General features: G+C 39.7%; 1 protein-coding gene across 3 annotated transcripts; it reads left to right on the plus strand.

The window, feature by feature from the left end:
• Positions 1–25178, plus strand: robo4 (roundabout, axon guidance receptor, homolog 4 (Drosophila)). 3 transcript variants are annotated; one of them, XM_026182469.1, is made up of 19 exons: positions 1–845; positions 5368–5694; positions 9358–9515; positions 10391–10511; positions 10679–10817; positions 11383–11510; positions 12861–12976; positions 13064–13295; positions 13378–13499; positions 13966–14137; positions 14251–14448; positions 14579–14621; positions 15955–16067; positions 17783–18109; positions 18200–18277; positions 18461–18608; positions 21035–21265; positions 21436–21779; positions 24119–25178. In XM_026182469.1, the coding sequence occupies exons 1-19, from the start codon at positions 641–643 to the stop codon at positions 24244–24246; spliced, it is 3330 nt and encodes a 1109-aa protein (XP_026038254.1). In that variant the 5' UTR covers positions 1–640; the 3' UTR covers positions 24247–25178. The 3 variants fall into 3 exon arrangements, with proteins under 3 accessions (XP_026038254.1, XP_026038253.1, XP_026038255.1); XM_026182468.1 differs by having other exon boundaries at positions 3–845; positions 24065–25178; XM_026182470.1 differs by lacking the exon at positions 1–845 and adding an exon at positions 3636–3823 and having other exon boundaries at positions 24065–25178.
• Positions 25179–26031: the final 853 nt, after the last annotated feature.

The following is a 26031-nucleotide window of genomic DNA, read 5'->3' on the forward strand; positions in this document are numbered from 1 at the left end:
TGAAATAACTTTCTGTCTGTTCTTGTGCATTTTCTGAAAGTTATAAGCCTCAGCTTCAGAATGATCAAAATAGGTCCAGTTATTCTGTTTATGAGATGATCTCCATATTTAGACACTGTTACGCTGCATTTCATCAGTCAGTAGGTAGACATTTGATTGATGAAAGTGACCTGACTTAGTGAACACAGGCCTCACTCTCTTACCTCCCACTTATTTCATCTTTCTCTCCCCTCCTTCCTGCCCTACACTGAGCCCTGTTTTCTGTTCCCTCTTTATCCCAAGACAGTACCCCCTGGTCCCCTTCTCCTCACTATGTGCTCAGCATGAGGTCTGAAACTTGTTTTTTTTTTTCTATCATTGTTTGCCCCCAACCCAACCCCACATCTCCCAATTTCTTACTACTCAGAGGGGGGGGTGGAGACCAAAGAGGAGGGAGAGAGTGAGAGCAACCAGAGTAAGAAGGGAGGGAAGAGGAGCTGAGGAATATGGAGAAACATAAATCTCCAAATAAGAAGTGGGGCGTAAGATAGGTCACATGTTGAATGTCTGTGGAGTGCCACGGTAGAGAGTAGACTGAGGGGATGGTTGATACAGCCGAACCACAGTAAGGAGTTGGGGAATTGCATCCTGGACCCGTAGCATGAAGATGCGTGTCTGTGTGTGGCTCCTCTGGGTGTCCTGGTTCTGCACCTGTGCAGAGTACTCCAAGTGGTGCAAGTGTCATGGCATCGTGCCGGCAGAGCCAGGTTTAGACAAGAGGTCAAAGACCCTGTTCAAGGAGCGTGCTCATCACAGTGGGGGACTCCAGCACACACCTCACAGGAACAGGGCACACCGGAGAAAAGGTGAGTGCTAAACTCACAGAGCTGACAGACAGCACTCTGCTGCAGAAGAGCTGAAACTTTTCGTGCAAGACCTTTAAGTGAGAAGGTAGATGACAGCACCTTATAGGCTGGCATGTAGCGCATCTGACAGGCTTAGAGCTGCAACTAAATTTGTGATTTTAAAACAGATAAATATCTTCTATGTTACTAACATTGCCTTTTGCATCCTTGTTACATAAAGTGTAAGTATTGAAAATCAAAAGTCATCATAACTTTTCTTCAAAATGTTTACTTTTTTTACTCTTTTTTACATTTCAAACTCTAGATCTATAAATGCATTAAGTTAATGACCAGATAAAGTAATGTAACTGTAAATGTAATCCAATGTTTATTTAAATCTAACTGTTTTACTAAACAAAACATATTTAAAATTTGTGATGTGTACTATATATGTCACAGCAAAAAAGTCAGTTCACAATTATGTTTCAAAGTAAGTCTCATCAAAGAGAAAACACATTGGCTGTATGTAATAAAGTCTCATCTATATTTTTTCTTCATAGTAGTTACATCAGCTCAGATTTATTAAGTGTATTAAGATCGGCATTTCGTTGTTGTCTTCAGTCTTTAATTATTATCTTAAGCCGCCAAAAAAGACAACCTATTTTGGGTTAAATTAAGTTAATTCAGCCTTTTGTGTTGACAGTGATTGTTAATTCCTTTACAAGCGAATTTACTCTGAAGTCACATTTTGTCACATTCCTCACTACAGCTGACACATTCTTTCTTTTTTCTAATGCCTTCCCACCCTCTTTTCCTCATTTCCAACACCTTTGCTGACCTTTTGGTCTACAGCCTGAAAGAGGTCCCTTCCCTCCGCACATCTTGGTCCCAGCACCATTCCCATGGGCTGTGTTTTTGCAGGGGCGACTCATCCTTCATCCTCTCTAAAGCCTTTGTTGTAGGCTGAAAGCTTGCCGATGCCGAGGCCATCCAGCCTAAGTTGTTGGATCAATATAAACATCCATCACTTAGCCCCGGGCCTTTCTGACCTTCACAATGCACAGTTCACTACACAATGCTTTATTTATGTGCGCCATTAGAAAGAATGAACTAGTGGTAGTCCATTTATTTGGGAGTTGTCCTCACTGTGGAAACTTGGAAGTAACTCAGCATCAGGACTGTTTTCTGTCTTTAGGAGATGTAGTAGAACTTATTCTTATATGGCATGGTTTTTTTTATAATCAAAAACTCAATTTATTGTATATTTGTACAAAATCTCTAACCTGTTTTTAGTTCAGTAATTTAAGATATCTACAAAAAGCTATAGTAAAACCTACTGTGACAAAGCCTTCAAGCTGAATTGCTGGACACAATGAATGAGGAGCAGATGTACAGTTTCCTTCTATTGTTAAATAAAAACATGGAGAGATTCAAAACTTCCTGCCACATAGGAGTGCTAGCACAAAAGCTGAAAATGGACAACAGCTCATGATTAAATGGAAAATGTAATACTTCCTCCTCCGTTCCTTTGATTAAACCTAAAATACAATATTTAAAGGCAAAACCAAACTCTACTGTTGAAATTGATATTAATATTAGTGTGAAGTTTTGCTTGTTTGTTTATAGCAGTGTTTACAGTGGTCATCAGAAATGTATTTTCTTTTATTCTATTTATTTTATAACTGACTCCACAGAATATATATTAGTGCTGTGAGAATCACTGGCAAATATATTTTAATTCGACAAGGTTTTCATTTATTCATTACTTTTCTTTGTTCAATAGCTGGTTATATTCTGTAATATTGTGGCATGTAAAAATCCAAAGAGCGTTGCTGGTCTCAGGTATTTCTGATAGTGTTATGCGATTTACATTTGGTTGTAAGGCAAGGCAAGTTTATTTGTATAGCACAATTCAACAACAAGGTGATTCAAAGTGCTTTACAGAGACATTAGAAACAAAAACAAATAAAAAGCATGATTTAAAATTGATTAAAACAAGCAAACAAACTAACTAATTAACAAACAAACAAAACAGTATATAAAATCAAAACAGATAAAATCAGAACAGTAGATAAAATCAGTAGTTAAAATGTAAGTTTTGAAATTTAAGCTTAAGTGCGGATTTGGTGCTTTATTCAAATGCAGCTGAGAACAGGTGAGTCTTCAGTAGTAATGTAGTAATTAAACGTTTCTTCCACGATGACATGTGACTTCTTTTTACCCTGAATTTCTTGCAAAGTATCTGCAATAGATACAACGAGAGAAAAGAACTTACTAAAACATAAACACAGGGGACACAGATTCATTAATCTAGATAGTAGTTTGCTTCATATAATGTAGCGGTTAACTTTCTGTGGTCAGAAAAGCGGAAACAAACCTTGCCATTTTGAATACAAATTAAAATCACATCAATTAAAATCACAGAATGCAGTTTTATGGACTAAAGCAAATAAATTTATTATTTATTTCCAAATAATAATAATAACAATAATAATATTTATTTCTACACTAATAATAATTTCTATACTAACATTGCGGGTTTTTTTCGTGGTCTTCCCAGGAAGTTGATTCTGTTAACCGAAAACGGAATGTCCCGGTGAACAGAATCAACTTTCAGGGACGATTGAGCCTTGTGCCTCGAGACCTTTCGTGGTTTTATTTTGAAAACCATTCCATCAGGAAGCTAAATTTCACTGCACCTCCCAGCTGTGTGGAGTTGGGACTGCGAGGGAGTAATCGTTATAGAGCAGTAATTAAGTTTAAGATATATATATATATAGTTGCGGTAACTTTAAAACAAACAACAAAAAAAAAAAAAAAAAAACAACAACCCTCAAATGGCAATTTTGTGAAAATGAGGCGTAAATGCTACGTAACAGGTTAGCTTTAAATTTAATATCAGAGGAAAGTATCCTGGTTGTTGACTTGGCTGCTCAGAATGATGAGCAGAAGTTATTTGGAGAACATATTTCTACCCGTGTTTGGAGTTCTCCTCCTCGGTAAGTACTGTTGGAACTCTTCCTGTCAACTAAACAACCTGTGTTAGAAAAGATGAGCATGCCTTTTAACTGTAATGTGTTACTTTGAATCCTTGACATGAAATGAAAAATCTAAAAAGACCTAACGTAGAGTTTTGAGGGGGATGTTTGTAATACTGCTGCAGGGTCTGTGTTCAGGGTTCCACTTGCTTTAATTCTAGCAGCTTCACCAATGCACAGATAAACTGTAAAAAACTGTAAGACAATTAATGTGTCAAAGTCACTAACGAGACCTCACAGACCAGTTCCACAAAGAAGTGTAAAATGATCTTTCGGCCGATTTGTTGTGTGACCTCTCCTGATGAGTTTATGGTCTCAAGTTACTCACCAGTTTGAAGTGTACATATATGCATGGATGTTGTGTAATTTCCACATCCTGTCTGCATTGTGCTTCTGCTGCATGAGCTGAATGGATTTGTTTTTTTAAATATAGTTACAATTATAATGAATCTGTTGCCAGCTGATCTTTGGGTAAACCTCTAACAGTTTATGAATTCATAATTTGTTACCCAGCTTGTGCAGCTTGTTTGAATGGAAATGTTGGTGACGTTCAGGAGCGTCCTGATTACCACCTACCTCCCAAGAATAAAGCATTTTAGAAATGTCTTGAGAGTGTTTTGACCACGACATGCTGGTATTTTGACTGCATCCTGCCTTTGCTCTGAATGTGAAAGGACACAGTGACAATGAGGTTGGACAGCTTATTGTTAGCTGTAATGGGAAGGCATTTCCGCCTATAGTAAATGAAAGAGAACAGCTCAAGAGGGACAAGAGCTGTTTTGTTGATTGTCCTTTCCCATTTCAGACTCCCAAAATGTTGGGTCAGATTAAGATAATATTCAGTTTAGATGTGAATTCAGTTTCCTGTTTTCCTGATTATTTTCTTTAAACACAGCTGGTATAAATTACATTGAAAGCATGTGTTTTTCATAGTATAAATTAAATAAGAAGCAGCGTCTGTGCTGTAACTTGCCTTCCCAAACCTTGCTAACCTAAGATGATTTAATGATGTAATTTAACACACTTGTAGGACTTTGTTTCTTCCCACATTTTAAGTTTTCAAAAGTGAGTGTTAAGTGTCTCTTGAAGATGGTCTTTTGTTCTGTGGCGGATGTCCCGTTGATGAGGAAGTTCCCGTCAGCTTTTGTTGGCCTGGATGTTCCTGAGAACCTCTGACTTCCGCTCCTGTCAGGAAGCTGATCACCATCTGTGCACCGTCTTTGGGTATCCAGTCCCATGGGAAGCTCAAACAATGGCATTCCATTGCAACTGGCTGCAAATACACATTGTTTGTTGGTAGCAGAGCATACGTTTGTTTGTTGTGGGTTTTGCTAGTGGCTGGAACTCAGGGGTGGCGATGTGTAGGGCTGAGGTTTGCTTCTTACAGAGAAAAGTGCTGTAATTTACACCAAATCTCCTGTTGTGAAACACACAGAAACAAACTCAGGAAATCAAAGCTAACATGAGCAGCATTGCTTAACCAATTCTCTCTTTATCCTCCTCAGGTTCCAAGGTTCGAGCAGAAGAGAGACCTCCCCGCATTGTCCACCACCCCTCTGATGTGGTGGTGAAAGTTGGCAATCCTGCCACCCTCTCCTGTCGCGCTGACGGAAGCCCGAAGCCAACTATTGAGTGGCTACGCAACAATCAGCTGCTAGAGACCGCAAAGAGAGATGGCCAGCTGCAGCCGATGATCCTTTCAGACGGGAGCCTCTTCTTTCTGAGCGTGGAAGGGGGAAGACAGGGGCAGTCGCATGAGGGTGTCTATACCTGTGTGGCTAGGAACAGTGCGGGGAAGGACACCAGCCGTAATGCATCGCTGTTTATCGCAGGTGAGACTGGGACATGTGTGGCTACTCATAGGACCTGCTGTACCACAGAAAATATTTCCCTACAGGCATAAAAAGAACTGTCTGTCTAACTGACAACTAAAACACTTTGATTAGATTAGTCTTTTCATATACAAGGCTCCACAGAAACATGATGTGCACGAGGTAACCAATCAGAAGAAAGTTGGCTTAAAGGGTGGTTGGCCTTATAGATAAATGAGGGTCTGCAAGAACATCTGGTGTCTGCGTGTATGTATGAATCATGCAAAGATGTAGTCCTTAAATAATCATATCGTAGTGCAACTACACTGTAGTCATATTTCGTATTTATTTTATATTTTTACAACGTATCAATAGTTGTTTGCCTTAAACATGAGTAGTAACAACCTTAATAATTTATATAATACATTTAAAATACAAGACCTATGAAGTGCATTACAAGACACCACACAACATAGAAACACTGAATTAAAAGCAACATAAAGTTAAATGAAAACCAAAATGACACTGAATGTTCAAATATACAAATACTGCAAAAAAACTGAGAGTAATAATAAAAAATAACCACTCAAAGTATAAAAACTGGTGTCAAATTTTTTGCACACTCAGAAACAAACTTGTTCTTTATAAGCAGTCTGTTTTAAGGTCCAATCATGTTTTCTTCTGTGGGAACATCGGCCTCCTAGAGGCACAGAGTTCAAATGTTCATGACCAGTGTTGGTCAAGTTACTTGAAAAAAGTAAACTGATTACTTCTCCAAAAAAGTAATCCAGTTGATACTGATTACTAATTTTCAAAAGTAATTAGTTACTTAGTTACTTTTAAAAAACATGATACACAACTTCAATAGGTAATAAAACAATACACCTTTCATTTTCCATCATATAAAATGTAATCAAATGAAAAAGTCTGTTTTTAAAACTTGTGTTATTAGTTTTAATCCTTTAACTTTATGCACATTGCATCAAGCAAAAATGTAATTATATGCAACAGTCTTTGACTTGAAGAAATTCATTTAACATTTGAACCTATTTTCTGCACAGTCCAGCATATTAAAAAAAATGTTTTGTGTTTACACTCACTCTTTCAAATAGATGCAAGTAAAACACAGCAGAAAATAAATAAAATCAAAGACTTGGCACTGAGTCCTGTCGTTCATAAATCTATTTTCACCTGTTTAGCAGGAGTGGAGCAGGTGGAGGTTTGCCCAGTGCCGCAGCGGTCATGTCAGTGGGGGGATCCGGGGGTTTCTCTTCTATTTTCTATTTCACATTCCCGTGGCAGCGTGCTTGGTACTTGCTCAGAAGTTTAAGGGTTTTTTTGCTGTAAAAATAAGTTTTCTTCCCCCGCACTGTACAGCAGACGCTAATGTTTTTGTCACTTTTTTCAAAATCAAACTCAAAGTAAGGTCAGTACTTCCACGCTTTAAACGCTGTGTGCTGGTCATACTCTCCCCCACTCTATATATTATCCATTGTTGATCTGCAAATGTCTGTTACCATGAACGTCGCATGCGCCTACATCATTGCTATGAGACACTCTCACAAGCAAAATCACGGTTTAGTAACGCATTAACACAGCATGCTTACGGGAAAGTAACTGTAATCTAATTACTTTTTTTGCAATAGTAATCCCTTACTTTACTCGTAATTTCAGGATTTTACTACTGATAAGCACCTCGCACACAGTCATTCACATTAGAGTAATGAAGTAACAGATAAGCAATTAGTTCCTTTTGTTTCAGTCTCTACTTTATCAGTGTCTGTTTTTTACAATGTATCCAGTTAAAGACATAAATAAATAAATAAAATAGGAAATGTTCTTTGAATTAAGGAAATTAACTAAACTTCTCTAATGTTACGCATTTATTTCATACAATTCAAGCCCAACAGTCATGCTGACAGAGTTTACTTCATTACTTCATTTACTACAGCATCATTTCTTTATCACGTAGAAAAACGGCATAGTAAGAGACGCTGTTGAAATTGCACTTTTGTTTCCTTCTTATATTGAGATATGTCAGGGACTAAATGTGCAGACAAACTGCTTCACACTGCAAGAAATGAGATTTTCACAGGTCTGGCCCACTTTTGGGCAGTATGTGTAAAATTAATTTGATCTAGGGGGTTTATGTCTATATTTTTCACATAGTTTCATTACTGAACCAATCAAAACACATTTCCTGTCTCCTGTTCTGGTTTGTCTCTAGACTTATTTCCAACTCCAGTTTTAGCAAAAATAGTAATCAGTAATGAAGTGCTTTAGCAGCTGAGTCATTTTATATTCTCAGTTGCTAAAGCACTTAATTGACAGTAGAATTTCTTCCAAGCACATCAGCCTTATTTCCACAGGAGAATTCTGGGTCTTTGAACATCGGAATGCTTTTTAAGCATCCATTCTCAAGTCTCGCCCGAGTACAGACAAGTGTTTGGCTGGATGCATGCATCTTAAAAATAATTTCTAGATGCGCTTATAATTTGTTTTTCTCTAAAAAAGACAATAGATGAAACCCTAATCAGAAAACAGAGGTGGGGCAATAAAGACATCACACAGACACTCGTACAGAGAGGTGATGAAGACGTGCGTGGTTACAGTCACAGAGAGACAGTGTCAGTGTTTGCTGGAGTCAAACAGTGTCCCAGTGAGCTGTTGATTTAATTCAGTTCACTTCAGGTAAATTCAGCTCAGCTGGATTTATACAGCACTACTTCACAACAACAGTCCCTACAGTATGAGGACCAGAACTCCCAACATTTCAAACCACCTGGCTCAATATCACTCCCTAAGCCACCCTGTTACCTATTCATCTTACTCCAGTCTCACATGGTAGGTCTGACTCATCAGCCTTTATATCACAGTCAGATTGATGGTTGTTCATGAATGTTCATTAATGCATTATTTGTAGTTAAAATAATGTATTCCTTTTTGGAGTTTATTTTATAAAACCTTCTATGTTTGTATAGCTTTTCACTATGTTCATAGAATAGATATAATATATAATGATATGATTAATATAATAGATAATATCCTTCATATTCTGGCGTCTAAAATTGCAAAATGTCATGTGGGTCAACTGTCTGATTAAATAAACAGACTAATATGATTTCTGTTTAAATAAAAATTTATTCAAAATAAATTAAAAAAATAAAATGTGTTAATGAGAAAATGTTAAAAATGTTGAGATCAAACAAATTTTCTTAAAAAGTAAAAAGCAATAAGAATGAAGAGGATATTTCCCCATTCAGAGGATGGCCATTTATGGTAGATGTCTGGTTATTTTACTTGGGAAAAAAGGTTCAGTAATGATGAGTAAAGCCCACAGAAAATATGAATTGGAGTTGATGGGAGCAGTGAGACACATGAATTTGTCTTGCTGGAAAAGTTGCAGTACAGAGAGGAATGCCTCTCATAAAGGTTTCCGACACATTCACAAGCTCAAACTGAGAGAAAATACACTGCATGCTTGTTGCATATCTTTCTTACATGCGAGTGAGTCAAGGCTGTTCTGTGGTTGAATATGAGGAAATGTCACTTGTCCAACCCTCTGGGCTGAGGGTTGGACAAGTGCAGAAATAGACATTTTATCTCATGCAGACAGTTTATCTCTCAGTGTATTCAAAGATATAGGTCTCAGGTAAGCTTAACCTGAACTCTCTGATTTTGCAGTGTTGAAGGAGGAGTTCAGTATGCAGCCTACTGATGTGGAAGTGGCAGAGGGGGAAATGGCTGTTTTAACCTGCAGCCCCCCAGTGGGACATCCGGAACCTAATGTTGTCTGGAAGAAGGATGGGCTGCCCATCAGCAGTGCTGATCATCATTACACTGTGAGCTGTCTGCCCCTAATAAATCTATTACAGCTATATAACCTGTGTAAAATAGATTCTTACAACTGTTTGAAATGGAACTTCTCAACTATTAACAAATGCATCGGGCACCGTCACATGATGTTTCCTCTTAAGAACTTGCACTCTGACCTTTAGCATCCACACCTTTGTGCATGTTCCAACCCTTTTAATGACCCTGCAGGACCTCTTTCAGGGCAGTTTCTATGGTAGGAAAAAGCTGGATCCAAATAGGTGAATGTCAAAACAATCCAGTATCAGAAATTTGTCATGTCGGCTAAACCAACAAACAGCAGCCAGCTCTTGGAGGAATTCTCATCAAATTGACAACAATATTACATTCGTTTGACAGTAACGCTCTAGAGGGTAGAAACGGATCAGATGAGGAATACTGGCACTGAAATCAGCCTTGTAGATGCAGGTGCAGACATCGCTGTCAGATTAACATAACAGCAGCAGCAGGAGGTAAATGCATAGTTCTTAAGGTAACACTGTTTGCATTGATAAGAGCATAGTACTGGATTGAATTCATTCACTAAAAATCACCATTGTATTAAAAAAACTGGAAAAAAGTCAGATTATAAATTCTCGATAAATGCATTTGCAGAGGTTTGCCTGTGAAAGAAGGTCAGTACAAATCAATTTAGCTTTGAGGTCTAAAAAGTGCATGCTTTTACATTTCCAGCAGGGAGTTACTTCTGGTTCCACAAAGAAGTCTGATGGAAAATCTTCTGGCTGTTTTGTTGTGTGACCTCTACTAATGAGTTTATGGTCTCAAGTCACCAGTTTGAAGTGTACATATATGTATAGATCCTGTGCGATTTCCACATCCTGTCTGCATTGTGCTTCCGCTGCAGAAGCTGAATGGGAAGCTTATCATCGGTCCTGCAGAGAAAAGTCACTCTGGTGCCTACGTGTGTGCGGCCATCAACACTGTGGGGGAGAGGGAGAGCAGGGCAGCTCGGCTCTCTGTGCTGGGTGAGACAGGAACTGAAAACAACTCATCACTGTGTTAGCATCGCTAGTTTCCAATGCAATGTCAGGATTCCAAAGCAATATTACCCTATGCAAGTTTTCCTTCTGCAAACAAAACACTTTGATACATGCAAAGCATAGTTTTGAGTTTCTCTTCTGTTGTACTGCAGCCAAGCCCGTACTGGTGCTGAAGCCAGAAAACGTATCAGTAAGAGCGGGAGAGTCTGCCCAGTTTTACTGCCAAGCTAAAGGTGACCCTCCACCTGCTGTGGTCTGGAGCAGAGAGCAGGGACCACTGCCCAATGGCAGGTAATATAGAACCCTTTCACATGGTCACTGGCTAATATTCATTTATGCTTTATGGGTGTGGAAATATTGCAGACTGTGGCGATTTTAAGTGTTAACATTTTATGTAAAACAGACACAAAACACCAAAAAGCACTGCGCTTCAGAGCAGTCTTTGTTTTTCAAATTCAAAAGTCCAAATTATTCTTAATCTTTGTCTACATCAAGCTGTTAAGTTATATGGAGGCTTGTAAATGAAATCAGTTGAATCTATGCTATGTCTAAATGTTGATTCTTTTAGACGAGATGAGGGGGATGTGAAATTTCAAATCCATGTGCACACATGGATTTGGCAGGGATAGCTCAGTAGGTAGAGTGGTGGCCCCATGATCGGAAGGTCGGTGGTTCGACTCCACTGAACGGCTACCCTGAGGTACCCCTGAGCAAGGTACCGTTCCTACACACTGCTCCCCGGGCGCTGCATTGGTGGCTGCCCACTGCTTCACTGGGTGAATGGGTTAAATGCAGAGGAACTATTTCCCTACGGGGACTAACATGCACACTTTACACTTTACTTTACTTTACACAGGTACATCGTAAACCCAGACCAGACTCTCCAGATCCATTATGTGACAGCCCTGGATGCCGGGAAGTACACCTGCACTGCTCTCAATGATGTGGGTGTGGTCACTGCCAGTGCACAGCTACTAGTTGAAGGTGAGGTTACATGATAATGCTGTTAAAATATATCTGGTGTCATGTGTTTTACAATCACTCGATGAATGTTAAAAACACTCTGCTTCAGTGTGGGCCATCAGAATGTTTTCCTACGATTACTCTAAGTGTAGGAAATGAGTGCTTCCTTCACACAGTGACATTTCTGTTTTACAGCAGTCAGAGCCACAGTTTAGAAATGATTGTTATGATTTGATATGCTGAAACTAATTCATTTCATCATGTGGTGTCTACGACTTTAGTTGTAGTCTTCTGAATTCTGTAATTTAGACGCGATTGTAGTAAGTCCACACTTGGGAAGTAGGTTTGTGATTAGATTATTGTTCGTCTTTGTGCAAAGGTCTGCACATGAAGGAGAGAACAGTAATTTCCCAGAACGTGCTGTAGGTTTTTTATTAAAACAAAGTGACATTATATACAGGATGCAAAGGCAGAGGTGTTTTTCATAAATTAGCTGATTTGGTCAGTGAAAAGCTGAAGAATAGCAGAAATGTTAAGCACAGCTGCTCATTCTGGAGTAAGATCTTATAAGCTGTGGGCGTGCTTTGCTGCATGCATTTGCATTTGAATGAGTTGAAGCAGTTTTTGAAACTCGTGTTGGAGTTGTCCATGACAATCAACTGTGTTTTCTGTCATCGAGTATCTGTTGTCTAACTGAAAAATAACTTACCACAATTGTATATGCAAAAATATGATGCAAAAAATACCTTAGTTCAGCTTCAGACATTATAATATGCTCACTTGCAGATACTAAAGTGCTTATGCATGCCACAGTTGAAGATATTTATTCATCTCATACACCTTTCTTAAACACCTCTCCATAAAAAAATCCTTATCTTTGCACTGTCCAATGCACATGATGTTAAAATGTTTACTCATAGATTTGAGCAGTTAATGAAAAATAACAGAGAGGGAACCATGTGAATCATATGTTATGGTCTTCATAACTGCAAAATCTCCGTCCATCTGAACAGCTGTGAGGGTTTAGCAATCTCCCTACCATCATCATTGCACCAAATGAGGGTGAAGAATGATGTTTATCCTTTGGTTAGCAATTGAGGGATTTGAAGTATCAGTGGAAAGACTTTATGAATCTGTAATGTAAGTTTAGAGTCTTTAGGAACATGTTTGTGTTCAAAGAAACCTTGCAGTTCTATGTCAGCGGTAGATTCTTGCTGTGTGAATGAATTCATGAAACAAGTATGCTCTAGGTTAACGTTGGCTAGTGAATTTTCACTGCACAATCTGGCCAGCAACAGAGAGGTCCTCACACACTGCTGCAATCATCTGTGGTTAATGCAATGGGTTTGAATAAACCACTTGTGTTTCCAGAGGCTGCCAACACTGAGCAGAAAGACCTCCACAAAGAGCTGTCATCCCTGCGTGTGATTCTGGAGAACGTCACCGTCATGGCCCCTGATTCTAACATGTCCTTCTTACAGTGGAAGGTAAGGGAAAGCTGTTGCACCACGTGTCAGAAAGAATGCAGGAGTATGACACGTACACGATCCACATTGTATTTTCTCCCTGACCAGCTCCAGTCACTCCCAGCGCAGCCGCATTACCTTGATGGCTTTGAGGTTCTGTATCGCTCTCTGCTCACTGCCAGCTCAGACTGGGCAGCAGAGAAGGTGACATTCCCCAGCTTCCAGGCTCAGGTGGGCCCCCTAAAGAGAGGCTACAAGTATGATTTCAAAGTTCGGCCTTATGGCAGCGGCTTATATGGGAGGGAGAGCAACACCCGGCACCTGAGAGTTTCTGAGACAGGTGACAAAGGTTTTTACTTTATCTTTGTGATGTGAGAATATTCATTGTGTTTTGCTGGTAATAATAAGTGCTCTGTTTACAGTGCCCAGTGCCTCTCCTCGGGCTGTGTCAGTAACAGTCAATCATGAGCAGAATAACACCATCCATCTGAGCTGGGAGCCTCCTCCTCCTGTAACCCACAATGGGATCTTACAGGGATACCAGGTAATTACAGTAGGACTGCACGACACAGTTATCTGCTCAGCAGACTGTTGAAACCCTCAGGGAAACATAAATCCTTACAGATTGTAATGAATCATGCTGGAGTCATTTTAAGAGGGAAACATGGGATACAAACAGTCCTGCATACAAATATATGGAAGAATTAATCAGCAAGTGGAACAAGAAACAGATTAACCAATCACTGTGCACTAAGATTCTGAGGCAAACTTTGTGATGGAAGAAATGTGTTGTATTGTAGACATATTAAATATTTAATAAAGAAGAGCACATGGTTCTTAGTAGGAATGTTTTATTCTGTTATAACTGGAGTCTCAGTTACTGGTATGTCCATGTGGAGCAGCTGATGAATTGTTTAGTGATTAAAGCTTTATCCACACAAATGATTTTGATCATGTTTGGGGTGGATACAAGCTTCAATCTCACTCTTAAAGATGCAAACTTTCTTCAGGTGTGGTGTGTGGAGCCCGAAGAGCAGCAGTACCAAAACTGGACTGTGGATAGTAGCCAACTGAGCCTTCATATCTCTAGCCTCAAACAAGGGAAGCAGTACTGGGTCACCATAGCAGCAGTCAATGGGGCTGGAGTAGGAATGCTGAGTGACCCTCATGGATTTGTCATCAGTGAGCAATACAGCTGTCAACTTTTTATTTCTGTATCAGGACAGATAAAGACCAGCGTGTGTTCTCAGACTGGGTTGTATTCATTCATAATGTGCTTCCATTCTGCTGCTCAGACTCACAGTTAGGTGGACTACCCGAGGCAGATAGCCAGAGGCGGCGTTTGTCCCCGGTCCTGGCCTTTCTTCAGGACCCTGTGTTGCTCGGCAGCATCGGCGCCGTCTTGTGGTGTGTTCTGATGGGTGCAGCGATCTGTCTCTTCAGACACCACAGCAGGACCGGTCAGCTGATACCAAGACCTGGCAAGGCTAAAGGTATGAGTTTAAGGCTTTAATGTCCACCATAGTAAAAAGAAAAAGCTGAACCTCCAATACACCCACAAAGGGTTTGTGATAAACAATAATATGCATATTTTGTTGATACTATATCTTCCTTTATTTTTAGGTTTGCGAAGACTAGCCGGTGAAGATCTCATTATAAAACACAGGTAAAATGAAAAGAAGACGCATATTCGATTCTGTTGCGACAATAAAGTGACAGGAATACATTCAAACCACTAAAACCAAGTGTGGATGAATCAGCTTTACATTCATTCAAGTAGTGTCTTGAATGTATACAAACCACTTTGAATTATAGTCAGCAAGTCAGCTTTTAAAGTGTTGGTAAGACAGCTGGTTAAATGTATTACATTCATTCTCTTAGATGTTTGTTTACAGACAAAAAAACACCTGCTTTTAGTTGATGGCGCGTTGAAGAAGCACAGGAAGTAAGCAGTAGGCGGAACAGAAGCAAAATCTGTTTTCACCACCTAAAAGTATTCACCTGGAAAAGAAATGTTGGGGGGGGGGGTAGTGTAGGTACAAGGTAGAGCAGGTCTTCTGCCTATTGGAAGGTTGATGGTCAGATCCTTAACTTAATGACTAAGCATTTTTGGACAGGATACTGAACTCTCTGTAATGCGTTCATCTGTGAATGTTAGTGAAAAGCACTACGTAAGAACCAGTCCTCTTTGCTTTTCCTCCATCCAGTACTTTCCTAAATCTATCTGTGTGAGCTTTAAAGGGAACGACTCCTTTTACTGACTCAATACTTTACACAGGAATTACTGAGTGACCTAACCCTTCGAAACACGAGCATCACAAAATATTGAACAGAAACCACCAAATGGTGTTACAACTTTTAGTAGAAAATAAACTCACCAACCCCTCAATTCAATTCAATTCAATTTTATTTATATAGCGCCAAATCACAACAAAAGTCGCCTCAAGGCGCTTCGTAGATGGCTGCATTCACTCTAAAAAAAGTTCAAAATTGTTCCAAGTTACCTTCATTTTTTTCTCTTGCTTCCATCATTGCATGGTTTGCAGTACTGGTGCCTTCTTATTCAAACTCGGGATGTGCCAGCCTCTGACATGACTATGGTTAGGTAAATACTAGAGCACCACTGCTTCTTATATAACGCTTTTCTACTCTGAGCACTTACGGCGCTTTACATAACTCGCACAAGCACTTCTCCTACCAAACATTCACACGTATTCATATGAAGCAGCTCGGGGTTAGTAGCTTGCATGCAGACTGGAGCAGACGGGGATCGAACATGCTTCATCTTCCCCTCTACTGTCAGAGTGTTTTGTACTATTCAAAAGCAAAAAGCCATTTGTTAACAAGAATTCCACGGTATCCATGGTAGAGAACACAAAGTGAGATTCTTATAAATATTATATGGAGATAATGAATCTATGCTACAGCATAAAAACGTCTCTAATATTTGACGTTTGGTTCCAGCGAGTTCATTTTGGTTTGATTTGGTTTCTCTCCAGGATGGCAGCTCCAGATTCACCGTGGATCCCTGGAGGCTGGAGACCTTCTTTGAGTCAAAAGTACCATGACCTATGGGCCCAAGGTCAGCATCACCCAGGAATCCGAAGCACCAGTGAGTATGGACTGCAAAACAGTAGACTGATGATGACTTCTTTCTCCCAAACTGCTGTCCTACAGCAGACCTGACTAGATTTACTTGTTTGGGTTCGTGGTGACCTCTTAAAATCCACCAAAGATTTTTTGCTTACAGTTGAGGAAACGAAAAAAATCAACCAATGATTCTGATGATGCTACATAAGCTGTTTTCAGACGTCATGTAAAACAATCTGGAGAATTAGGTTAGGACATTGTCTGAAATTGTGCTGCTGGATTGAACTTACTGGACTACAACATGTGCTATTCTCACATAGACATTACACTGTGTGTAACATTGTATGTACACGAGAGGCGTGTGGTGACTGTGGTACAGAAAGGCAGTTTAGAATCAGAATACTTTATGAATCCCTGAGGAAATTATTTGGCTACATTTGCTTCAAGACAATAACAGTAACAGACTGAACTAATTAAATAATACAATATATATTACACAGTTTACAAAATATAAGAAATGGCTTTAATATATACAAATTGCTCAAACAAAAATGAAATATATATGATTGATATTCTATTTTCACTGTAAACACTCCATCGGTGTTAAAAGAATTACTATTAATCCTGGATATGTTTAATATTGAGCTCATTTTAAGTACTTTATATTCTGTTTAATGTTCAGCATCACCTTTTTTTAATGCATATGTTTGTATTATGGCTGTCCTTTGAGGACCAGATGTATTAATAACAACAGATCAGATGAATAAAAAAGGTTTGAGGCGTGTGTGACATGGTAAACTGTCAATATCTATGCGGGGAATCCAAATATTAATGAAAATGACTGTGGAGTGTTGGCACAGCAGGTGGGCAGACATTTAATTGGATGTTAATTTGAAACTGTTCTGATGCTGAATCACCAAAGCATGTTTACTGGCTAATGCAAACTGCGTTTTCATACAAAGTGGAGATCCTAGCTGATTCCAGAGCAGTGATAGCTGAGCCGGTATACTTTGTGCTCAGTTTCCAGTGAGCATAAGCACAGCTTTCAGTGACAATACCTAAATGTAGCCACAAGATGGCAGTAATGTAAAGACTGGATCCAAACATGGGAGGAGCTTTATGACAGCACTGTTTGAGATGAACAGACACATTTATGCAGAGCTTCTTTTATTGACCATCTTTAGCTTCCTCACATCCACAGTCATTTTAGAATATCCAGTTAACCCAGTATGCATGCCTTTTCACTATAGGAGGAAGCCAGGATACCTAGAGGCACAGGGAGACCATGCAAACTCCACAGAGTTGCAAACTCCAGTTGAGGTTCAAACCAGGAAGTGACACTGCTAACCACCTTATGGCTGTGCCACATGAAGCTGCAAGAAGGGAAAGCAGCAGCAAGACCCAGAGTAGAACAGAACAGGCCTTAATGGCCACAGCTACTACAGTGATTAGAAAGACAAAGCCTGAAAAGAAGTGATGGTTGTAGAACAGCTTGAAGGAGCTACATCTGTAAGATTCTTAGGCATCTGTGTGCAGGCTAAAGCCGCTCAGATAGTTCGTCGTATATAAGATTTGACAGCTGTGGTTGTTCAACTCATTTCTGGGATTACTGCCGAGCTTGACTTTGTGGCCCAATGCGTGAAACATAGAAACCTTTTAAACCCATGCAGTATTTTGCAATTTGGGATGCAGCCTTTTGTTCTACTTGTGTTCTTATAAATCTCTCTGTTTTCTTAGGCCTCCCAGTCTCATCCAAGAAGGACAGCAGCTGCCTGGAGTCGACCGTTCCCATTGTGACCGATAGCTGCGGTGTCTACGGCACCTTTTACGTGGACCTCATGGGCAGTGGTCTTAAGACCTTCAACAGTCCGGGACGTGTCACTAAAATGTCTCATGGTTTGCCCCACAAAGAAGGAGCCGAAACTATCCAGATATTTACTCATCCTGCCAGCAAGCCCTCACCCATCATCAGCAGGGAGGCTCTGCCATGGAAACAGGCCATACGACCCCAGCCCAAGATGGGTGTGCTAAGGGAATCATGGGAAAAGAACCACAGCAAGCAAGGTAGATATGGAGCAGTGGATATCTGGAAATGCAGTGTTAATTTCTTTCTTTCTTGAGTAACGTGAATTGGCCAATTGGTTTTCTCCACAGAGCTGCATGCAGTGAGCAGTGTCCCTATACTTTCAACAAGAACCCAGGGACATAGTCACATACCAGCTCTCCAGCACGGTACTTTCAATCTGTGTAATTAAATCATTATTGTCCACAAACCTCGTGGAAGTGTAAAAAACATTTTGTACACAGATCAAACTTTTTTGTAGTCCCGAAATTTAAAAATATGCTTATAGAATCTGGAATAAAAGGAATTATTGGATAATTATACTTTGCTATGGTTTGCTATGGTGTATCCAGGTGGACATCCAGACAGTGGTAAACCTGTGGGTTGTCCTCGTCTGCTGCATTACTCAGCATCACTACATCTTATGAACATGTTGCTGCCCCCTCCCCCAGTACCCACCGAGGACGCCACTGACACGCAAAGCCTCACCTCAGATGGAGGGTGAGATAAACACTCAGACTGGGTGTTAGAGGGTTGAATGGAGATGTTGTTCTGGGAAATGCAGGTGTTGTGTAGAAGGGGAATAATGAAAAAAAACAGATTTAGTTGTTTCTGACTCCTCATCAGCAACTGAAAAATTAGACTTGACAATGCAGGTTTTCAGATAACCCTATAAAAACCAGTGTATACGTCAGTCTTTAGGATAGTTTAGTTGGCATAAAGGTAGTACATTATCTATATAATACAGGATATTTCCTTCCTATAGTGCAGCTAGAATGCAGACTACCTTTAACTCTAAGGCTGTGAGTTTGTTTGTTCAGGTACTTTTGAAGAGTAACAGTAAACTCTTCAACAGTAAAACCTCTGTTTTTGTAACCTCTCCAATTCCACTGATAAAAACAGAATGTATTTACTAATCTGTAGCAGACACTAGCTGTCACTGTGACAGCGATGTGAGATTAACCTTAATATGACCCTCAAGTCAGTTTGGGACACACTGTTCAAACTCTGAAATTGTTAAATAGATGTGATTGTGGTTCACTCAGTTGGACAGTAGTATGCTTTAGTTTTGTCACAGTGGGAACTTTGAGCCCTCTGAAAATGTTAGCTAGCTAGTCCAGAATGAAAGACTGAAATTCAGTTCAGTTTTATTTACATAGCACCAGACGACAACAACAATGTCCTCAATTCACTTTATATTGTAAATATCCTACAACAGTACAAATCCTCCCACCTTCTCTCATACCTCCTGGATATGTCCTGCCCCTCTGGTTGCAAAGCATTACAGTAGTGTGTATTTTAATATTTCTTTCTATGCAATGTTTCAGTTGTTTTATGCAAATAACCAGAAGAAATGTTAAAAAATCTAGCAAAGTTTTCCTGCTTCCTGCCATGTATCTTCTATTTTTTTAGCCTTCCATTAATGGCCAGCGATGACTTAGACTTCGGTGCTTTGAGTATGTTTCTGTCCCAGAAAGTGCCCACTTTAGTGGAAACACTTAAGGAGAACAATGATAAGGATCCTATTTGCAGATATGTGTAACACTGAGTTTAAAACACAGGACACAAGAAGACTGCTAGTTTGGAAGTGTAACCAGTAAAGTTGTCATTAATTTATGACACCTTGTATATTTATAATTGTGGTTGTTACTGATCCCAGTACTTCCAGTAATTAAGCTGCCTGATGCAGAACATTTTGATCAGTTCAACTACTTGTTTATTTTTGTAGTAGTCTATTCTGTATTAGTCTAGTATTGAAGGACCTCAGGGAGTTGTTTCAGATATTGGTTTGCATGGACATAAATGAGGATGAACTGATTTATTTTGTTAGTTAAAGGCTTCTTTGACATCGTGTCACATATTAAAGGATTAACTCAATATTTCATAATTAGGAAGAAATTCACTAAATTGTTGAATAGAGTCAAATATTTGTTTTGTTTTTTTAATTTGCAGAAGTCAAACGCACAGATCAATGTTCAGCTGCATGTTAAACAAATCTTTTATATTCTCTGTACTTGCTTACAAAGCATTACACTATATCACAGACATACCAGGTTGTTTTTGCCCTTGTACTAGGTACTCGCTTTGAAACATGGAATAGTTTAACGTGGTGGTCTTTTCTTGTCACTGACTTCTTGTGCTCTCTGTTTAGCACTCTGTTACAAGTCACTTCCTACAAGTCACTGTGTGAATGTGTGTGTGAATGGGTGAATGACTGAATGTAGTGTAAAGCGCTTTGGGGTCCTTAGGGACTAAGTAGAGGGCTATACAAATACAGGCCATTTACCATTTACCATTCCTGTGTAGAACCTAATTACTATACAGAGCAGAAAAGTCAAAGCTCTGAAGTTTTTTTTCTTTTATCATATTTGAATGGTTATTCTTTTCTTTATGTAGTTGGTAGACTTTTATGTATAGAAAGGTACAAAGATAAAGACAGCTAAGAATAAGCTTATTGGCATGAATAGTGTTTGTGTCTGACCTCAGCAGGACAACTGAACTCTTATATACTGTAGTTCTGTTATGTAGCAAACCTCACTTTATATATATGTTTGCGAATTGATTAAATAAAGGAGATAAAGACAGCAACAACAATTTTTATGAACAAGTGGTGGTTCACTTTATTAACTTAGCTATCTAATTTCACATTTTCATAAATATATTTTATGTAAAAAAAAACTTCCTGTGACAATGAATTGCAGCTACGAGCACTTCTAACCTCAATAAAATCATACATTAAGTCTTACATGATATATTTTGTTAAGCTTGTGTTACGTTATGTTTAACAAAATGTGAGAAGAAAGCATAAAAATCAGTGATACCATTTATACAGTGTGATGTATACAGTGGTTTCCTGTATTTCTAAAGGTTGTTTGACAGAAAAAAAAAAAGACACAAGTCTTACAGTCTGTTTGCGTCTCCCTCAGCTCTAGTCGTTCCACAAAGCTAACAATGGACATGGGCTCTCTTCAGTCAGTGTGTCCTGCATCAGGCCCCCATGGACAACTGGGACCCAGCAACAAGAACATCTGCCCATCCTACAGCCACCTGTGCACTGCATTATCTTCTGTGTCACAGAGTGATGAACAGGGCAGCATGCTGACAGCACAGGAAGCTGCTGAGTACCTGGAGCTCACTCCTAAACCAGAGAGATGCAGGTAAAGCCATAATGAATCCATTTACAGTCAGCACTGAGCAAAGGTGAACACTATAATGACTATTCCATGATATTATTCTGCGTATCGGCTTAGTTTCTCCTGTATGTAGCCTACATACAGATGCATGCACAGTTACTGTAGCTGACCATTCTGCTCCTTTGTGTCAGCAGTGCCCTGCCAGAGCAGCGTCCTTCCCTGTCCCGTCATTTTGCCTCGACGCTGAATTACATCTGCGGGCCGACTCGCTCTGCTCAGGTGCACGACGCCTTCACTGAGCCCGAACCTCCATTAAATAGTCTCCGTCATGCCTGCCGTCAGAGCTCGCCTTCCTCCTGCTACAGCGAATGGGACAGCTCTCTGTGGAACACGATCAGCTCAGTCATGGACAGCAACCTGTCCAGTGCCCGAACCAGCCTCATCAGCTCCGTGGACAGCTGCTACACTAATGACAGTGCTAACTTTGCTCATCTCCTGGCCATGGCAGCGGAGAGCATGAGCGGAGCCTCTTTGTCAGGTAAACAGCAGAAATGTCACTTTTGAAATAGGAAAATCAGTTGTGGCAAAAAAAATGTATAAAAACATCCGTTTTCATGAGATGATGGTGGAAATGAATGAGATTTAACTACGCACAGTTATGTGAGCTTTTTTGAATGACCAGCTAACCTAACCCCACGGCACTTAGTGGGTGGGGTTAAGTTATAAAATACTAGTAAAAATACTATTTAAAAAACTACAGAACTCCCACAAGTGATCCTGTGGAGTTGTTTTTTAATCTGCTACTTTCAACAACTTGTAGTCCTGAACCATCAGTGTGTTCAGTGTTGTCACCCATCTATATTTTGTCTGTGTTTTAAACTCATTTACTCACAAAAACATTTGTTTTTAAAAAGTTTATATTTTAAGAAAACAATTTGGAGGCTGCTTTCCGAAGGATTCGTTTAAGTTTTTATAGTATCAGGACAAAAGATACGTAAGAAGGAGAAATACCTAAGTCAGCATAAACTGTGGCTTATAGTTTTTACTAAAGGATAAACAGACTCATGTTTATGTCGTACTTTTTAGTTCATTCATTCATTTAGCACTTTAGTCTATGCCATAAACTTTTGCTAATTATTAGACGCACACACTCTAACAAGTGTGTGTCTCATTTTAGCATGTGGACTCGAGAAAACAGGGGATCAAACTACAGACCTTCAAAATAATAGAAGGTCAAGTGTACCTCCTGAGTCACAATGGAGCCCTGTAGCACACAGAACTTATACAGAGCAGTGTCTCAATACACTGACAAGTTGGTTTGGTTTAGTTCATTCCTACCAGTGGCTCCTCATGAACTGCTCTATCCTTTGGAGCATTATTATTTATTTATGAATGATAAATAAACAAAGATCAAATGATTCAGTTACTAAAAAAACAATTTGAACTTTGAAATGATAAAGTGTAGTTGCCAGCCGATGTGCTGTTGTCTCATAGCGCAAAAGTTCAGGTTCCATGTGCAGAATCACTGATTTTTCATGTGACATAAACAAAGCTGTGAGCTGCTGCTTTTAGTCTCTATTGGAATGGATGAAAACAAACAAGTGCAAAACCACTAACGCTGTTGTACTTACCACTTTCCCCCACTAGATGGGGCCTTTCATCTATGAAAGATGCTCAATGGTAAGGAAGAGCAGCCCTAAGTTCGTATGGAGGGTTACAATGTTGTGAAAATGCTTTGTGGAAGTAGCTTGGCCTCTCTGGCCTTCTTCGTATATTTCTGATGTCTCACTGTGTGCAGAAACGTGTCTGAGCAGACTTTCTGCTTTGGTCCACGTGCCCCCTGTGCAAAGACAAAAACTCATTCAGTCTAATATCTAGTGGCACCAGGCAATTACTTAGGGACCTTTCAACAGATTGAACCTCCAGATGAGTCATCTACTTCCCTCTTTGTCAACTCATCAGTCACCCTGCCCTCCCTCGGGGTCCGTGCAGCTTTATTCCACTCACTACACTCACTTTTGGCAACGTTCTGCCTTGCATGATTTTCACTCTATCACACAGTATGAAAACTCTTGAAGTGGCTTCTCTGCAGCTGATTATGTTCCCTCGCAGTTACTCTGAGTTACTTTGAGTACAAAGCTGTGGATCACATGCAGCCAAACCGTACCCGTTTTTAACATTTGTGCAATGATGGAATCAGGTCATGGGTTCATTTTATTGTATGTCAAGTGAAATTTTCTGGGTGTTCAGGACATCCTATCAGTTGTGTTTTCAGTAACATTTAAAATGTTTTGCTTTACAGTTACCAATATAAAAAAAGTCTGTGCAGTTAAGTGCACACACAGGTTCAGTGTACTTATCTGAGACCTAGCTTGAAGGGTACAGTGTGGATTAATCCTAAGAAAACAGCAGGAAGAGGCTTGTCACAGATTGGTGCACTTTCACACTCTCACATTAATTGGCAGAGCCTGTATAGCTTCAAGGCTTCAGCGTCGTTTTTGTGTTTTGTTTCTGGACGTGAGCTCGGAGCTCTTTGAAATTTGTTGCTACCACTGGACTGCACAAAGCGGTTGGTGTGAATTGGCTCGGTTTGCTTCAGAGCCTCAAACAAATTAGAAAAGTTTTATTTTCAGGGACAAACTGCTGCTTCAAAGAAGCTTCGAAATGTTCATTTCACCCCTGAGAATCATCATGAAAGGTGCTCCTCAGAGGGCTCGAAATGTTTACTCTTGCTTCTCCAAAGGCAAATAAAGTTTCACACGCGCACACACAGACACATGCTTGATATTGAAATGTCAACATGTTGTCCTCTCCTGTGTTTAGATTTCTCTCCGCCTGCCTCCCCCCTCAGCGCCTTGTACCCATCTTTCCATGCAGAAGGCGACTCATTCGGCGAACTGGAGCCTGTTTCTGCTTGGGACTGGAGCATGGCCTGGATGGAGGAAATGGAGGCCCAGTACTCAGAACACTATCCTGACAGAAACACCAGACCCTTCAACAGTTAGGGACTCTGCTACAATGGTGACTGAACTACCACAGCTGAAGTTTAAGAGCTGCAGATACACCTCCCAAGACCAAGGGACAGACATTGATCCATTCACGTTCTCAGAAATGTTGGTAACAGTTACGCGGTTGCGTTTATTCAGGTTTTTATTTTTGTTTCTGTCTGATCTGGTTTCATATAGCTCATACTGTATATGTTTGGGACACCTTCGCAGGCAGATGCATGCCTCTCTTTTTTTAAATACTTCTCCCCACTTATCTCAGGGTAGCATCCTTGAAATGACTTCCACAGAGTCGAAGAAGTTCTCTTTTTTCCTTCTCTACATCCTTTCCGCTCATTAGAGAAACAATAATGAGATACTTCCCTCAGGATATTCTCACCCAGCAAAAGGCCAGAGAGATGCAAAGGCAGGATGCTAGATGGTCAGAAAACAGTCATTAGGCAGAGATCCTGTGCTGGAGGTTCCCTCTCAGCACATGTCTGTATTTTTTGCAGGACATTTTATTTGGTGCTGAAGTCGTATGACACAGAGGATTTCACTCACTGATCAAACATGTGTATATATATCTATATATATAAATGCAGCATATTAAGCAAATATTATTTAAAGAAATCCAAGACACTGCATGTCCTGAGTTTATTGTTGTTTTTATAAACCCTGTTTGCAATAAGCTGTAGGTACAGAACTAGGAAAAAAAGTTAAAGTAATTAATCGAGTTAACCTTTTATCACCAAATACCTGGAACTGTAGTAAGATTTGAAGTATTTGAAATGAAAATGCTGCGTGCATAGTTTATCCTTTTATATATGCAGGTATTTCACTAATTCTAGCAGAAATGTACTTGTATTTTGAATTTTATTTTGTTCACATTACATTGCAGATGGTTTTATAGTTTGGAATAAAGTAATTTTATTGATTGAAAGCCACAAGAATAAGTTGTGAAATAAAATCATTTTTCTACTCAACAATATTTCACTGAAGCTGCTTTTCCTTTGACACTAGTAGTAACAAATCAAGCTAAAATGATCTTCATATGCTCTTTAAATAGTATATTGATGAAATTGTATTAATACCAGTACCATTATTGATTCTGTTTATGGCTTCTCTCATTGATTCCTGTTCACAGACACATTACAAACACTAAAAGTCTTGCTGTGTGCATGTTCTCAGTCATATGACGACTCCGTGTATTGGTTCTTAGTCATCAGAAATTTGAGCAGCCTGAGTGTGAGTTGGCTAACTTCAGACTGCCCCTCTTTGGCCTGTGGGCTGGATTTTTAATTGACCTCCTGCTGTTCTTCATAGCTGTGCAGAGCAGGAAGGGTGATGTATAGAACTCATCTGTTTGGCTTGAGTAACCAATAATGCTGCTGTACCTGATATTGGCTTCTAATTACAAAGCCACTGGAGAGAATAATTAAAGCTTAATATGTCTGTGTTTAGACGGGAACAGGAAGAGTGTAATTTTTAACTCTCCCACACTCTTCCTGTGGTGTCTCCCTGGAGATTGTGGAGATTATGTTGCAGCATTTTGACTTGATGTTTCAGTCAAAGTTCAGCTTAGTTGACGAGGAATCGGATTTCCTCAACGACTTTTGAGTTCTGGATGAGCCAATAGAGCCACAAATCACAGCGTGCTCCTTTTATTTGCTTTTTCAAATGTAACCCGCGCCTGTATCTGTGTTGACCCGGTCAAATCAAACTGGGACCGCAGAACGCTAAGAGCCATTTTGTTGTCTGTTCCATTTCTAAGCTGCACAGTAGCAAGTGCGTCGGGAACAGAAT

Source organism: Astatotilapia calliptera, chromosome 10 (genome assembly GCF_900246225.1).
Source record: "Astatotilapia calliptera chromosome 10, fAstCal1.2, whole genome shotgun sequence".
NCBI lineage: Eukaryota > Metazoa > Chordata > Actinopteri > Cichliformes > Cichlidae > Astatotilapia > Astatotilapia calliptera.